The sequence below is a fragment of the Lampetra fluviatilis genome, chromosome 1 (genome assembly GCF_964198595.1).
Source record: "Lampetra fluviatilis chromosome 1, kcLamFluv1.1, whole genome shotgun sequence".
Classification (NCBI taxonomy): domain Eukaryota; kingdom Metazoa; phylum Chordata; class Hyperoartia; order Petromyzontiformes; family Petromyzontidae; genus Lampetra; species Lampetra fluviatilis.
Window position 1 is genome coordinate 6,048,723 of NC_136275.1, and position 17,775 is coordinate 6,066,497.

Consider the following 17,775-nt stretch of genomic DNA (forward strand, 5'->3'; position numbering starts at 1 on the left):
GATTACAATATTATAAATGGTACAAATGAGATGAAAACAACAATCGAGACAGACAGTACAAATCACAGGGACAATACACGTAAGATGGAGAGTACAAATGAGACAGAAATATGAGGCAAAAAATACAAAGGAAACAAAAGAGGTTTCAATCTCAACCCTTATTAGTGGGAATGTATTGAATTGTTGGGGTTTGAAAAGTTACGAAAATAATATAAATGGTACAATTTTTTTTATCACGATTGATTTATTCCTGTGTTTTTCATGGGTATGTGGATGAGTTTAATATGAACTACATTCCTATATGAAAATCTGGAAATGTTAAATACAAGCAAAATGGTATCTGCTTAACTTTGAAGCACATGAGAAGTGACCAGCACATGCATTTCCTTTTTATCTCTGTCCGGTGTTGATTTTTTTGTCAGGATTTCTGACAGTGGTGGTTGCTTGCGCCATCCTGCAGCCAAAGACATGAAGGATGGAGCGAAATGCCACATAAACGATGACGTGCATGCCTTCAGCCCCCTTACAGATGAGCAGAGAGAGCTTCTGCCTCTTGTGCTGTCCAACCTGCTCAAGTAAGGGCCAGATAAAATGTTTTTAGTGTACAGCAAAAACTCATGTTTACAAATTTACGTTCACACAATAGAGTACTGTACACAATTGTAAATATACCTTAGGTTACAGGAAATATGAAAAGTAATCCCTGAAATTACATGGTAAGTCTAATCATAAAACTGAGTCTTTGTATCATGGCATCCTGCTAATAGCACGACTATAATATCTTTGGGATTAAACCATTTTAAATAGAATCCACTGAGATGTACGTGTTCCTAACTGGTTGATTGTCTGCCACTGGGTTTACCACAGAAGCTTGATGGATGATAAGAGCTTCCACCAGGCTCTGGCACATCTGGAGAAGGAGCCAGTGTCATTCTACAGACAGTTCAGCATCAGGGATGAGACACAACAGCGGATTGCTCAGGAACACACAGACGTCTCCAGTGAAGAAAACATAAGCGGGATGGATGCGACTGAGATCTGTCCTCCCAGCGCTAACCCTGAGCTGACAGCATCTGCACCGGTCGTTAAGAATTGCAACATCACCAGTTTTCCCAATTCATGTTTTAAATGGCAAACGTGACTTTGTGCTAGTTTACAACTATTTTCAATACTCAACATAACTATGCAATATAACTTAGTGTCATTAAGAGTGCATAGTCTGTTTATAAATGATCGTGATCAAATAAGTACATATTATAAAACAGTGGTGTATATCAAAAAATGTTGATTTGTAATGTTTTTTCAAATATATTTAAACATTTGTTCAAACTTAATTTAGTTTAGTTAAGGCATTTTATAGGTCTAAGGGGGCATGCATAATCTTGTGCCTCCCACAAATTTAGAGGGTGAGTGTGTGTATTGCTGATGTTTACAGAATGGCAACAACTGGAACAAATATGAAATGGAGAGCAATGTATTTGTAAGAAGGGAGAAGATTACACTGCTGCAGCCGTATGAGAAGGAGGTCTTGTGGAAGGATCAACTAAAACGGTGAGGAGATACTTCCCCTCTGTATAAACTCTTCAAACAGTAACTTGCATTTCGAAACCAATTCAGTATCACAAGAGATAGCGTTATGCATTTTACAATTGCGGTCGCTTTAATAGCAATTGTAAGCATATTAGGTTTTCCATGTGACTGCTATTTGGATAGTTTGTTTTGCAAGCACTTGGGCATTACGAAATCCTATTTTTTCAGGTCCTCACAATTTCCAGAGGACTGTTCTGTATAACAATCCAGTGTTTAAACTAGGCATGTTTGCCATTTGCCTTACCCTCAGCATTGCTCTCCTCAGCATAATGGATATTTCAAACTAACATAACCTCACTCTGCTGACCTTATTTGATTGAGACCAGCAGGGTGAGGTAAGGTTGATGCCATTTATCTTTATACTGCAGGAGCCAATGCTGTTAGTGGAAAGCTATTAAGGTCTGACCAACACCTTGTCAACTGCCTTTGTCACCCAAGTGACAAATTGCATAATATGTTAATGCTAAATCTTGACTTAAAGCTGTCGTGACTGCAGGAATTCATATTCTTGGGTCTTTTGGTAAAGTCACATAGATAGGTTCAAAGAAAATAACAAAAAATATCCGAAAAACTACAACGTTTCGATCGCAACACCAGCGGTCGTCTAACAGGAAAAGGGGGGTTAGCTTCCAAGGCAAACTGTTTATAAGGGTTTGAAATGGGCGTAGCCCAAATGTCAGCAGCCAATGATAATGTAAGTGGTGGGCAGCCAACCCGACGGTGGTTGGTTTTCCAACAATCAACCTGGCAGCCCTTTGATTATCATTGGCTGCTGACATTTGGGCTATGCCTATTTCAAACCCTTATAAACAGTTTGCCTTTGAAGCTAATCCCCCTTTTCCTGAAGACGACCGCTTGTGTTGTGATCGAAATGTCGTAGTTTTTTGTTATTTTCTTTTAACCTATCTACATGACTTTACCGACAGACCCAAAAATATATATTAATGCTAAGGCCAAGTCATCATCGAGGGGCCCAGGCCATAACTGTTGTTGTGTGTAAACAGGGATTAAACCTCGGCTACCTTGACCATAGCAGAGCATGAAAAACTGCTACAACACACTAATCACCACATACCTATTGTAAGCACATCCTCACTGACCTAAGGCAAAACTGTAGTTGGAAGGTAGATGAATAGATATTTTGATTTGTGCACATTTTAGGGGGTACAGTGCACATAATATCCTTATGATCCACATGCTATATCTAGTTCAGTAGGGTGGTGGCACTTATTGTCCTTTCAATAAAAAATACAGTATTGGGATTTGAATGGCAGTGGAAATAGAGATTAGTGCTGCCCTACAATTGTCTGAACAGTTTGACACTTTGGCATATGCATTGCAGCCTTGCCCCTTGTGTATTCTTTGGGTGGGTATGTGTCTGGACTTTTGGTGATGTACTATAGATTGCCGGAGTTGCGTAACCTGTTGGAGTTAGTCCTGGAAAACACCCTTGCCAACATCGTGACGGAGGCGAGCAATGGAGAGGTGATACTCACCTCACGCCCACGATTCATTGCCCTGCCACCACCACCTCCATCTGCCTTGCCCAGGTGAGCAGCCGTTGTATGGAAACTGCCTCAACTATCATTTTCACTGGGGGAATTGGATAGTGGACCCAGGTCAAACATTTCACTTGTTTTTTAATTATCTATTTCTCGAGTCCAGAATATAATTTGATATGATAACCATTGCTGAATGCCAGCTTAGTGATACTTAGAAATAAAGTAATGTGCATTGTGTAGTGTGCTAGTGTAATATCCAGCCAGGTGGCAATATGGTTAAAGTACCTGACTCATTGTCAGAATCTTGGGAAGTTAACAGTGGTTGTCAAATTGAGAAATTGGTCCCTTTCTAGATTTGAAGTTTTCGTGACTGCAAGGATCCATACTCTTTGGTTCTTTCGGTAAAGTCACGTAGGTGAAAAAATAAAAATAAATTAATTAAATCACGACGTTTCGATTGCAACACAAGCAATCCTAATCAGGTGTGACAACCACAGCAATTTGTTTTACTGAAGTGGGAGAGATGCCGGAGTTAAGGGGTTTATATAAGTCAGAGAGGACGGTGGGGGAATAGGGGGAGGGGGAGTGTTGCGTGTGCGCTAGGGACTGGAACGTGAGACTGGGCAGGGGGGGGGCAGGGGGGGGGCAGGGGGGGGAGGGGGGGGGAGTGGGCGGGGCTAGAAGTACGGTGCCTGGAGGTGCGAGGGGGAGAGGGAGAGCAAAGCACCGACAACGATTGCAGGAATTTGGAATATCATCATGTGAGGGCAATCAATGGAGACAATCACTACCCAGTACTTGAGTATAGAGACACTTGGAGGTTTTGAAGGTAAATATGTATATATGTGAGGAATAAAAACGGCAACCTGACCATTAATGAGCTCACCGCTATGGCTTCCATTAATTGTTCAACATCACTAACTGCCCACAGCCTCTCCCAGCACATGATTTTGTCATCGACCGAGCGGCACACACAGACTCCACGGAGCGGCAAAGGGGCCTCCCTCTCTTCCAAGGAGCTCCAGAGCATCAGCCCAGCTGGCAGCAAGCTCACACAGCACAGCCTCAACACAGCTGACTAGGGCAGCTGTGCTGTCGAGAGGGGAGTGGTGCGGCCGAAAAAACAGAGCTGGCTGCTTACCAGACTTGTCTGTATTCACAGACATGCTTTAGTGCCGGTGTACTTTCCTGTGTGTACCGCAATGGCCAAAGAAGTAGCTCAAGTTAAAGTGTCCCCTTGCCTGAATGAGGAGGGCGACATCAGTTCAAATGAGCAGGGAGACACAAGTTATTCTATTTGGAGTTGGCTCAGTCCACCATTTATTGGGGTTAACAAAATTAGTACATCTTTGTGGAGTCAACAGTAGTCATTTTGACTTACCACCATGAACACAGAGCTACAACTGGAGATGATCACTTCGCAGTTGTTCGTTTGAGTAAGGAGACACTTCGACTGTGAATTGATTTGTGGCTTTAATCCCATATCAATACTTGATATTGCATGGAATGGTTGCCCTGTAACAGTACTTGTCATTTGATATGAGATTCAAGCAGCTTATTCTTAATGGGAAGAATTAAATATCTTACCTATATAGCACATGAGTGTCATGGGAGTTGACCATATCCTGGTTGAAATGTAATCAAAAATACATTTAACTTATGTAGCAAATATATAAGAATACATTTTGCAAACCAATTCATTAGTTAGAGTTGTTGATTTTGTCATTGTTATGAAATATTTTGCAATACATTTTTGGAGATTTATCCTAGAAAAAGAATAAAAACGTGATTATTAATTAAAAACATGTTTTTGTCATTGTGAATATAGTACTATTAAAAAATGTTGTTTAACTTACAATTACCCCTCCACCACCCAAACTCAAGATACTTGTCCTTATGGGGTCATATGAGCAACACAGGGATCTTTATGTGAATGTGTTATAAATAATGTCTAACTCGTAACATCATTGTGATTGAGAGTAACCACAAACAGTGTTTATAAAAAGAAGACTTGAGTCTCAGCTTTCCTGGATAGATAACATCATTAGCAGCAGACAGCATTGGCAGCAACAGAATCATATAATGCAGCAGCAGTAGCATCAATGATGCACACCTGTGGTCCAGTGAATTGGAGGCAAGGGTTGGTAAATCACGCAGGGATGCGGAACTCCCGTACCCATTGGGCTCGAGGTGTCCAAATAGCAGTCCAGCAAGTCAGTTCGTGTACCCTCCCGTGTAGAGCTTTGAATGCCATCTTGTATTGTTGATTTTTCTCACAGCCACAAACACACATGCCTGGAAAAATAATTTACATTTAAGCACTTATACAAGTACATTTATTTTATCATTGATTAAATGTAAGGTGTAGTATTATTTAATTAAATAATTACATACTATTAAATTAAATAATGCGCATTTTTTTACTCGCCTATTTTAATAGTTCAGTAATATAAAATCATAAACGATTCAAATACTTTCAAATAGAAATAGTTCCAATGAATGTGGCATTTATGATATTGGCTTCGTTCAGAACGTTCCAAACCAGCTGTAAGGGGTCACATGACCTATAAAACGGTGCTTACTGGTGCCATACTTATTACATATGGATCGTAACATTCATGCCAAGTGTGCCTACATGACACATTGTGTACTCGAGTCTGTATCTCGGTGTTCCAAATATAAAATGGGTAGCACTCATCTTTGGCAGTGCTCACAATTGCGATGGGGGGGGGCATTCCCCCCATATCAATACAATCTTTATTTTACGTGCCAACATCGTCCTCAATAAAAATGAGCATCGGTGCACATTACAACGGGAACGGTAGAGGGGGCATAGAGCAACAGGGATGAAAAGAGAAACTTGTAACGCCCTGAGCGGCTAACACCGACTGAGCAAAAGTAAAGTGCAACCGTGCGCAACGAATAGCATAAGGTAAGAAATATAGTAAATACCAAAAATATGAAAATCACTTGACATTTTCCGAAGTGGTACTCAACTACTGTACTCGGCATATCGAGTCCGGAGGGAAGAGCCGATTTGATCCATATGCATCGGAGGCGAAACTAAATACATTTTGGAGGGTGGGCAGGTAGGTACATCGGTTATATCAGAGGGTAGAGAGAGAGACGGAGACGTCCCTATACATGTTACAGGTACTTGAATATTTAAAATGTTGGAAACTCCTCATTTCTATGGCGACGATCAAATCCATCCGCAAGACGACCACTGACACAAACACGTATCGCCTAAGGAACCCATGATTCCACCTCGGGGACACCACGCCCTTTAGCGGGGATGCCCCGACACCGTTTGCCGAGCACGAGGACGCCCGCCAGCCACCAAGCACCGCTTGCGGCGCCCACGTGTACGTGACGTCACACCGGGGAACTCCTCACCCCCACGTCACTCTTCTCTCTATATATGGCATTGTGACGTCAGATACGGAGGCGTGACTTGTGGACGTGGGCGGGGCCCTTTGAGTCGGAAGAGCGGCGGCGCGAGACGCTACTCGCAGCCGGCAGAGGGGGGGGCAGCGCGCGACGCAGGAGGGCAGCGCGCGAGGAGGAGGAGGGTGGGGGGATAACACGTGGACCGCGGGGGCAGCACGTGCACTGGACCGTGGTGGTGGTGGCAGTACGTGACGAGGAGGGCAGCACGCGTTGAGTGGGCAGCAGAGCGGGGGCAGCTCTTGCGCCTCGTCTGCGCGCTGTCATGTCATCATCCCGTGGGCCGCGGTGAAATGGAAGACGATGTCGCGCTGCGGGAGCAGAATTTCCACAATCGAGTGCGGGAGTGGGTGGTAAGTGCGGGCACGGCGGCTGTGTGGTGGTGAATGGGTGTGAGTGGTGTGGTGAATGGGTGTGAGTGGTGTGGTTAATGGGTGTGAGTGGTGTGGTTAATGGGTGTGAGTGGTGTGGTTAATGGGTGTGAGTGGTGTGGTTAATGGGTGTCAGTGGTGTGGTTAATGGGTGTGAGTGGTGTGGTTAATGGGTGTCAGTAAGGTGGTGAATGGGTGTGAGTGGTGTGGTTAATGGGTGTGAGTGGTGTGGTTAATGGGTGTGAGTGGTGTGGTTAATGGGTGTGAGTGGCGTGGTTAATGGGTGTGGGTGGTGTGGTGAATCGGTGTGAGTGGTGTGGTTAATCGGTGTGAGTGGTGTGGTTAATGGGTGTGGGTGGTGTGGTTAATGGGTGTGGGTGGTGTGGTTAATGGGTGTCAGTGGTGTGGTTAATGGGTGTCAGTAAGGTGGTGAATGGGTGTGAGTGGTGTGGTTAATGGGTGTGAGTGGTGTGGTTAATGGGTGTAAGTGGTGTGGTTAATGGGTGTGGGTGGTGTGGTGAATCGGTGTGAGTGGTGTGGTTAATCGGTGTGAGTGGTGTGGTTAATGGGTGTGGGTGGTGTGGTTAATGGGTGTGGGTGGCGTGGTTAATGGGTGTGGGTGGCGTGGTTAATGGATGTGAGTGGTGTGGTTAATGGGTGTGAGTGGTGTGGTTAATGGGTGTGAGTGGTCTGGTGAATGGGTGTGAGTGGTGTGGTGAATGGGTGTGAGTGGTGTGGTGAATCGATGTGAGTGGTGTGGTTAATCGGTGTGGGTGGTGTGGTTAACGGGTGTCAGTGGTGTGGTTAATGGGTGTGAGTGGTGTGATTAATGGGTGTGAGTGGTGTGGTTAATGGGTGTGGATGGTGTGGTGAATCGGTGTGAGTGGTGTGGTTAATGGGTGTGAGTGGTGTGGTTAACCGGTGTCGGTGGTGTGGTTAATGGGTGTGGGTGGTGTGGTTAACGGGTGTCAGTGATGTGGTTAATGGGTGCTCTTGCTATTCATAATGAGTGCAAGTAGGGGGGGGGTTAATACGTGGCGTGGTGCTTAAATGGCTGTAAAGTAGTACGGTCAGCCATGTATATTTCCATTTTTATGTCAAGTTTTCGATTGTGTCGTGGGTAAATGGTTTGCGAGCCATGGTTAATGGTCGGTGTGTGTGATTGTGGAGACGATTGGTGTGATGAGTGGTGGACGTCCTTGCCTGGAGGTGTGTGGTGATTAGTGTAGTGCTGATGGTTGGTGCGTTACGGTGTGACACTGCACGTGGTCATGTATCGCTTATCAGTAGAGTGATGGATGTTGGCCTGGTTAGTTCGATGTGGTTCATATGTTGTGTCGCTGTTGGCTTATTTGCTCGACACGCGCTGGTTAATGGTTGATTAGCAGTATGCTGATGTTCATGCGTGTCAATCGTGGTGCAATTGCCACGAATTGGGTTGATGATTAATGGGATGTGATTGTCAGGGGTCTTGTGGAGTTGCAGTCTTTGCAGTTGGGGCGCTTCGGTGGCGAGATGTGAACTACCTCGCCTGCTATACAGGAAGACGTGGGTTCGATCTCGACCCTGTGACGCCTGCTGGATATTTGGAGTTTGCAAGCCTCTGTTCCCGTGGCCGCGTCGATTTTTCTCTAGGTCCTCCTGTTTTCCCCTCCACATTTAGAATCAACATACGTCTAGAGTACTGTATTTGGCTGCTCGAAATTTCCACGTGACAAGCCACTTCGCTGAACTATCACGTGTGGCAAGGTCGCATCAAGCAAGGTCCAGCTCAGTGGACCTTGGCTGGCTTCTGGTTTCATACCCATGTGGCATGAATTCAGGCATCGCAGCTGCGGATTGCATAATGGAGTGCGAAGAGAAGCTGTGGTTTCTTTGGGACAATACCATGGGGATCCGTGACGACCTTAAGCAGTGTTTCAAATATACATTTGGAACTTATTCACATGAACCTCATGGCGGTACCCCGGGGTACCATAGTAGCCCGGCTCTGGCATAATGTCCGTGATGCAGTCATTTTTAGTCTGTTGATGGTCGGCGATGCGGCAATCGACTCATCTCGACGAGCTGTACTCACGATGCACCACTACGGTGCGTACACGAGCGTACAGGGTTTCAGTGCAATCGTCCTCGCTGCATTTTGACATCGCAGAGTGGCACTGATTTCGGATTGATTGGTACCCCAGTCGCGGAGTGAAGTACACCCCTGGAAAAAATAGTGTCCCAGAAATATAATATTTAATTGCCTCGGCCATTTATTATAATTTGGTACCCCAGGGTGCTGCCATAAGGATCATATAACAAACAAAAGGCAAAGATCCCTCCTCCACCCCCTGTGTAGCCTTCAGAGACTTTTGGAGGAATGTGCTGTTAGCGAGCAGCTATGAACGACGGGGTGAGTGGCCAGCACCACGCCCGACCACCTTTGTCTCCGCAGTGGCGATGTTTACACACTGCACCAGGTACTCATTTGAGGCTGAGGCGACCTAGGGGAGGCCCAAGACTAGTTCAGATAATCGTCCAGTTGTGATTCATGGACCTGGAGCACAGCACCACCCGATCAGATACATGATTAACTTCATGTGCAATCCCACCCTAAGCTCTCCTCCAGCTGGTGCTGTAATCACATGGACAATAGTGATGTTTTTCCCATGCTTGCAAAATGCACAATTATAACCGCACTTACAACCAGTGATTTGGCACTGGCTTAACATTATTGGTGCTCCAAGTCCTCAACAAATAACGCCATATTATGTTTTTCTGTACAGACCAATATTGTATTTCTTACACTTTCTATTACCTTTTGCAGAAAGACAGATCTCTTGCCGTAACTTTTATCTTTGTATTAATATCCACACATCCGTTTGTTTTTACGTTGAGATCTCTCAACCCTTAGGGACTGGGATGGCGATTTACCTCGCAAAATGGTGCCGGTGGCCTGGGGGATGTGTTCAGTTTTGGTAAAACGAGCTGCGGAACAATGTGGAAAAAAAGGCGGTCTGTGATGGCCAACTGAGCTGTAGGATTCAGCCAATATCTATTTCGCTTGCTGATTCTTCCCGGCCCAACTGCTGTTTCTTACACGAACTGTAAATTACGTAACAATATTGCATACCCTTATGTTTGTCTTCATGCATATTTGCTTTTGCTTTCCCATTTCAACATGACCCAATCTTCCTGGCCATCGTTTGCTATGTCGCCATCTCTCTCTGGAATTTACCAGTTCTTGTACGGCAGCATTACACACTGGAATGTCAGATTTTGTGACTAATCCAAATTCTCGCTGTATGGATTTATGGAAGAGTGCGGTTGCGAGGTGCGGAGTGGTTGGACCATAGCACAGCACCTGTTGTAGGATTGTAGATCACTGGCTGAGGGCCACCAGCACAGCCAAATGCTCATTTGAGCAGGGAGACACGATTCTGCTTGACAAAGATAGTGCCTCAAGCAGAGGTAGCAGTGGATTATTGATTTATCACAATGCTGGGTGCCGCGGGGCCGAGATTAACTCACTCGCCTGGTATGCAGGTCGTGGATTCGATCCCAACCCTGACGCCTGTTTTTATGGAATTTGCGTGTTTTCCCTTCGTTTGCGTTGGTTTTTGTCCGCACCTCCGGTTTTCCTCTCCACATTTAGAAACATTTGTATTGAGTATTTGGCTGCTATAAGTTTCCATATGATAAGCCACTTCGTTTAGGTATCATTTGTGTTCAAGTCGCTTCTGAAAAGTAACTCTATAGCTCGGTGGGCATTACCTGGTAAAATAAAACCAAAAAGTTGAAATAGCTCTATGAACCCAGCTATCTGAGCTTGATTGCTGGCTTCGTCCAGCATCAGCGGTGAGTGATGTCCTGGGACCTCTCGTCACCTACTGCTTCATCACCTCACACATCTGACGTGGTAAACGACAATCAAATAACCCTCATGGCCAACACAGTGCGGTAAGGCCTTCATCCAGAAGTGTATGTGCAAAGCTGTAAATTATTATTATTATTAGAGAAACATGTCAGTGTGTTCACCTCATTTCAGGCCACATTGGCATCTGTGATGCTTTGGTGATAACTTTCTGATGGCTGTACAATGTTGCACTGCATCGCGTGCTTTCAGATGCGCTTTTGCGGCCGTCTGGAACGCTCTTCCTTCTGATATTAGGAAGCCACTGGAGCTATGCACTTTTAAATGTAGATTCAATACTCATTTATTTGAAACTGCTTTTGAAGTTTAGTTTTATGTCCTCCCTCGCAGCTCTGAGTCGCACGTTTGGCTACGTATGGCGCGAAAGAAGTTCAACATGCGTACGCGCAAAAAAACAGTACATCTGTTTTTTTTTATTTATCACGTCATTCGAGCATTTGTGTCTAGTCTCTTCATAAATGAGTCATTGCTTTGAGTTATTGGCTGCTGTAGCTTATGCATATTGGTTTACAATGGGAAGAGAATGTAATGAAATTACTCTTGGCTCTTAACTATGACACTTAACCAGAAACACCAGAATATGTTCTTTTCGATAGCAATTATAATATTTAGACCTGTAAAGTATTAAGATTAAATATTTTAAAAGTATGAGTGGTGTGTGGTAATGAAATCGAGTTCTTGACTCCCAATTGGAAAGTTATGAATTACTTCAAATTCTGGTTAGAAGTTGGCTCAACCATCATCCCCATGGGTTCGACAAATGGTGACCATTTTCAGTCAATCTTCAGATGTTATTGTATAAACTGGATCCAGTCATGGGAATGTGAAGTTGGCACAACTGGATGAGGACGACCAAAATATATCTTGTGTATTATTATGCTTGTTGACCCGAGAAAGCCTTAATGAATGTCATGAGTATTTTACAAGAGGGTCCTGCCAAGTTTTGCAGTCGGGGGCAATGATTTCTATGTATAATTCAAATTGATTAATTTTGGAGTAATTATTCAAATTTGGACCATGACGCCCGCACATAATGGACCCACTCTTTGTAAATGACGGTCACGAGTTCTCTAATGTCCACTGTGAGGCAGACGGCGCATGTTTTTGTTTTACAGTTAATTCACCTGCAGTAATAACCAGGGTAGCCGCCGGATTTGAATCGTGAACCTCCAGGACAGCAGAAAATGCCCAAGAGTAGGCCAATGTGTGCCCGCGTCATGGGCCAAATTTTTTGTAAATTTTACAATTTACCTGAATTTTTTTACATTTTATTTACACACAGAAATCATTGCCCCCCCACCCCCACTGCGAAAACTTAGCAGTTACCCTCCTGAAACTTAAGACGAAAAGTCTTAAAAAGTCAAATCACGTTCATGTTTCCGCCCATAGATCTGTCGCGCATTGCTCATTTGCATCGCTTCTTTGAGTTTACACACACGCTTATGTTTTACTGTATTGTACAGTATAATAATATGTGCTTTCATCCCTCCAGCCTTTTATTGAGCTACTGCTGGCCTCGTTTTGAAAAGTGACCAGGAAAAAGAGAAAGCCAGTGGAGTTACCATAACACATGTCGCTCCGTAATCTCCAACTCCGTTTATTTATGAACAAAATATTTTATTGAATCTTTCTGATTAACATGATTGGCAGGTAAATTGAGTGCGTTATTTTCAGAGGACAAAAATAGCAGGAGGGTTTTATTGCAACTCTGGAAGTAAGTGTGAATTACACATTCTGTGTCCTGGGTTCGTTTGGTGACCTGCAATATTATGAATGACAGGACAATTTCAATAACTTGGCTGCTGTTATGTAACAAGCTGGGTATTTGGCCGAGTGGTTTAGGAGTTAAATCCTGCCAAGCCGTTACACTAAGAAGCAAGGGCTTGCTGTGATTTGAAACTTTAACTGCAGTGTCGTGCAGCTGCTTGCGTAACAACAAATACCCAGCAAATTCCGTTTTAATAAAAAAAATTGGACACAGAGGGGTGGGGGAGATGCAATAAAAACAGAGTTTGGATTTCTAAGGCGTCAAAATGTAGCCACATCTTAGGATGCTGTACAATGCACAACATGGGACAAAATAAGATGTGTGCATACTTAAAATAAATATTTTAAGACGGAAAGTTAAAGCACATGCTGCACCCCATCAGTAGCCTTCACGGGACCACCGTTACTCGACATAGGTCCCCGGTGGCTACTTTCCACACCCCCCGCCAACCTCCCACGAATAAAAAACATCCCGGTGTGCCTGATGCATGATGTGGAGTTGGCGTGGGCGGTTTATGTTAACATTTTAGATGAGTACAGTGAGAAGAGGATTGCCCTTGGGTTACGTTGACGACAATTATTGTATTAAATTGCTGTCGGGGGAGGGGCTTTCGGCTTTGAATAGGCACTCTGGAAGGACGGTAGAGTAACGTAAACAGACACGCTGAACCTGTGTCATGCTGTTCAACGGGCAGCGCTCAGAATAGACACTGCGCTGACAGATGGACAGATGTCCTGCAGTATTCTCCCGATTCGCAATGCAGAGCCAAGACGCACACAGAAGAGTTCACTGCGAGCGGCTGTTAGAACGGCATACTCCAGTTCAGTTGTTACATCGCAGGGTCGTGAGAGATGGCGACGGCTTGGGGAAGTCTTCATCCAGCAGTGGCTTCGTTACGGCTGATAATTCCACTTATAATGATGAATATATTTCGACGTCTGCTCATCACTATCAAGGGAATGTGTTGACATATGTGCTTATACTAAACTTACATTGGCTGGCACTGATCCTGGTTAGTGGTCCCGGGCCAATCTTGGAAGTTCCAGGTGTTTTTTTCATGGCAAGTGTCAGTTTATCCATAGGATAGCCACTGTTGACTTCCCGTAGCAGTGGTTGTCCAATGGTGGTTATCCATGTCAGAATGTCTCCATGCTCAAATGGGCATGTATGTATGTTGAACTTCTTTCGCACCGTACGTAGCCAACCGTGATAATCGGTTGGCTACGTAAACAAAAACATCAGTTCTAAAGAAATATATTTTTCAATCTGCCCACGCCAACTCCAGAAGGTATCTATTGGGTGTTTGGACATCTTAACACCTGTTTTATTGCCAGAAAGGGTAAAACCTATTCTTATTTTTCATACTTTTATACTGGTAAAAAATGTCCCGTGATAATCTTGATAATTAGCATACAATTACGTAACATATTCGTCCACCAACCAAATAACCTCCGTAATAATTTGTTTCTATCAGCATATCTTGGAGTTCAGTATCATGAGATCAATTCCAGCCAAGGCGAACTCGGCCCCATCATCATCACTGCTGTGGGGTCTCTAAAATGAGCACTGCTTGTCGTGGCTGCACGACTTTATCAGAAGCCACCTGGTGGTCATGGCAACTGATATCTCTCAAATTAATTAACATTTAATTGTTCAAAAAGTATTCTTTTATCCAGGAAAAATCTCTCAAATTTGCTCTCTGAATTGTCGTGTATTGGGTGATTTGAATGAATAATTGCTGTGTTTTATGGCATGCACCAGTAGAGGCAAATATGTGGAGAAAACCCAAACATACACGGGAATAAAGACTCATTGACCTACTTGCCCTACAGCCATCTTACTCTACTAGATAGCAGGCTCACGAAGATGCTTATATTCTGCACGATCCACGAACCCTATCTCCAAATCACCAGGATGCCAGGCTTACGCCGTCACCGCCACACACCCCCGGCGTTCAATTGGTGCCTGCTTAATGAGTGTGGCCGTGAAGCAGCTGGTGCTCAGCATGGGCGGATGAGCGACGACCAGTGCTCATAGAGTGGCCTCAGGGGCAGCAGCTGTCAGCCACAGGGGCCAAAGGGCCAAGGGGCATTGACTGCACAAGCCCCGGCGTAATTAGAGGGGGCCGCGTGGTGGACGTTGTCCGAACAATGCCAGCCGGCGCTGTGGATGACAAGAGGACAGTGCGTGCTGTGATAAGACTGTTAGTGTGTTGAGCGAGCTGGAGCCTGAAACTGAATGGCAGCATTTATTGCTTTTTTGTTCATATTAAATTTTAGTCTTTTAAGGCAAACGTTATGAAAGGGGCAAAATAGAGAAAGATAAATCTTGACTTAAGGGGGTACACCCCTTCATCCTATCGTCTCCACTATTGACTCACCCACCTACAAACTGGCTCGATTTCTGTCTGAGACCTTACAACCATTCACTGGTAAGACCACCTCAGCTGTACTTAACTCGGCTCACTTGGTATCGTTAATTAAGGACATCTCACTATCTCCAGGTGATTTGCTCGTTAGTTTCGATGTAGTCTCTTTGTTTACCAAAGTTCCTGTGCTAGACACCATTGCAATCATTGAAGACTTGGCCCAACAAGGACTGAATGCTGATGTACCATCCTTGGTGAGACACTGCCTCACCAACACTTACTTCACCTGGAATGGAAATTTCTACAAACAAGTTGAAGGTACCCCAATGGGTTCTCCCTTATCTCCAGTTGTAGCCAATGTTTTAATGGGAAAATTTAAAACAGATGCCATCCAGGCATCCACTCTACGTCCATCCTTCTGGAAGATGTATGTACATGACACATTCGTCATCTGGCCACATGGCCGACCAGCTCTGAACCAATTCCTCAACCACATCAATTCTATACACCCAGCCATCAAATTCACCATGGAGGTGGAAAAGGATGGCAAGCTACCATTTTGGATGTTTTAATCGAAAGGAGACCAGATGGCTCAATGGGACACTCTGTCTACAGGAATGCTACCCATACGGATGCCTACCTAAAACCTGATTCCCACCACCATCCATCCCAGAAGAATTCCCTCATCAAACTCTACACCATAGAGCTCGATGTATTTCCGACCGCCATCACCTAGCCAGTGAACTGGAACATGTACACCAATCTCTCAAGATGATTGAATATTCAGACTACACAATCCGTAAAGCTATCACCCCAACCTTTGGGAAAGAACCATCTGAGGACCCAATCAAAACCATCACCTTGCCATACATAGCAGGGGTCACCAAAAAAATCTCCAAAATCATCAGCAAACACAAGATCCAGGTTCGATTTAACACAGGACATAAAATTCGTGATCTGATCCCATCTTTGAAGGATGTGATCCCTGACATGCAATACCCCGGTGTCTACAAACTAAGCTGTGTCTGTGGCAGTAGTTACATTGGGGAAACGAAGCGACATGTCTCAGACCGTGTTCGTGAACATAAGGCAGATCTGAAACACGGTAGGACCAATACCTCGATCGTGGCTGATCATTGTTTAAATGCGGTGGGCTCACGCGAACTTCATTTCTCCAAGACGAAGGTACTTTGCCAACCCACTGGCTATAAACAAAAATTCGTTTATGAAGCCATCCACATATACAGACACGACTTCAATCGAGAAGATGGGTATAGACTGAGCAATCATTGGATGGACGTTATCAACCAGTTTAAGTCATAACTGGCTGTGATGTTCCCATCCTACCACTTTCCGATGTTAGTTGTTATTTTCGGCTCTCTGATTTTACATTAACAGGTTAAACTTCTCACACTAACACAGCCACCTCGCTCGCCGAGCTCGACGTTGCTGCTTTGCGATCTCCCATTAACATGCTAATCTCTCACATTAACATAGCCACCTCCGCCTCCTCGTGGAGGCCGCTCTCCGATCTTACATTAACTTGCTAATTTCTCACATTAACATCACTAGCCCTGCCGACTTCGTTTATGATCCTTGGGCTACACCCATTTTAAACCTTTAAAACAATCTGCCTCAGCAGCTGTCCACCTCTTTTTTCTTCCTGATGACGAACGCTTGTGTTGCAATCGAAACGTCGTAGTTTTTTGCTATTTTTTTGTTATTTTCTTTGACCCTATCTACGTGACTTTAACGAAAAACCCAAAGAATATAGAAAGTATAAATCCAATAATGTTTCCATAAAACCAGCATGTAGCATATCCCATCTCTGTTGATGGCCCGGAGCCGTTGGTGGATATTCTGCAGTCTTATGGTGGGCGCCAGTCCTCTTCATTGGACGGCCACTTGTTACTTCCCACGAGGTGAAGGCAAAGTATCTCCAGGAATGTGGAGGTGCCCACCGCTTGCACCCGATTGTTGGTAAGCACAGAAAGTTAGGCCATGAGGGGTCACGAGGACAGCTGTTGAGAAACCCAGCATTCGGTAACTAGGGCCTGCGGTAGAAATTACATCTAGCCAGATGGTGCTGCAGTCAGTATGCTCCTTTTACAATCGTTTGAATTGCGTTTAGTTTGTTGTCCTTCCCCTCCACCTCCGATTTGCACGGTTGGCTAAGTATGGTGCGAAAAAAGTTCAACATACATACGATCGGAAATTTGACGGTTCAAAGGTTGTTTGAGCCTTTATTCCCTAGTTCTTGTATTGAGCTGACCTTAAGAGAAGTTTGCTCAGAGAACTTCCCCTCGCAGCTTTAATGAGAGATCTTCATCAGTTGCCGCATTCTCACTGGCGATTCCAAACCGAGCCATGCTTTTCCTGGAATGTACCTGGGAAGATGCTGGCATGCTGGCATGGTCCTAACTATTATTTGTGGTCAGAAGTGACTTGACCACAAATAATAGCTCAACAAAGTGGCTTATTACGTGGACATTTATAGTGGCCAAATATTCTCGTACGCACATTTTTATGTGTGGAGGGAAAAACTGGAGGATCCGGATAAAAATCCACGGGGAGAACATGAAAACTCCAAATAAATAGGTAGTGTGCTCAGGATCAAACCCATGACCTATACGTGGCATCTGAATCCAATGTGAGCTTTGCAGGGTTTGGCCCCTTCCCTATATCCCTCCCATCTACCTCCTCCCCTTCTATATCCATAGGGAAGCAATCACATAATTTACATATTTGAATATGAAATAGTTTGTACACATGTTTGCATTAGCTAATATGCTTTCCACTCTTTCTGATGACGA

General features: G+C 44.4%; 2 protein-coding genes across 9 annotated transcripts in view; both read left to right on the plus strand.

Annotated features, from left to right (window-relative positions):
• The window catches only part of CFAP65 (cilia and flagella associated protein 65), a 36,497-nt gene extending 31,634 nt beyond the window's left edge, over window positions 1-4,863 (plus strand). For 4 of the 7 annotated variants that reach the window (XM_078854869.1, XM_078854886.1, XM_078854912.1 and 1 more), the window contains 5 exons: window positions 423-575; window positions 868-1,084; window positions 1,436-1,551; window positions 2,994-3,140; window positions 4,024-4,863. In XM_078854869.1, the coding sequence (XP_078710995.1) occupies window positions 423-575; window positions 868-1,084; window positions 1,436-1,551; window positions 2,994-3,140; window positions 4,024-4,174 (784 nt within the window). In that variant the 3' untranslated portion in view covers window positions 4,175-4,863. The remainder of the gene's footprint in view (window positions 1-422; window positions 576-867; window positions 1,085-1,435; window positions 1,552-2,993; window positions 3,141-4,023) is intronic. The other 3 variants (XM_078854877.1, XM_078854894.1, XM_078854902.1) reach the window with 3 other exon arrangements.
• A 1,828-nt stretch (window positions 4,864-6,691) lies between these two features.
• LMBR1 (limb development membrane protein 1) overlaps window positions 6,692-17,775 on the plus strand; it is a 76,873-nt gene continuing 65,789 nt past the window's right edge. For both annotated transcript variants that reach the window (XR_013636485.1, XM_078854934.1), the window contains exon 1: window positions 6,692-6,892. Coding sequence is in view for 1 of the 2 variants with exons in the window: in XM_078854934.1 (XP_078711060.1) it covers window positions 6,833-6,892 (60 nt within the window). In the remaining variant the exon portion in view is untranslated. The remainder of the gene's footprint in view (window positions 6,893-17,775) is intronic.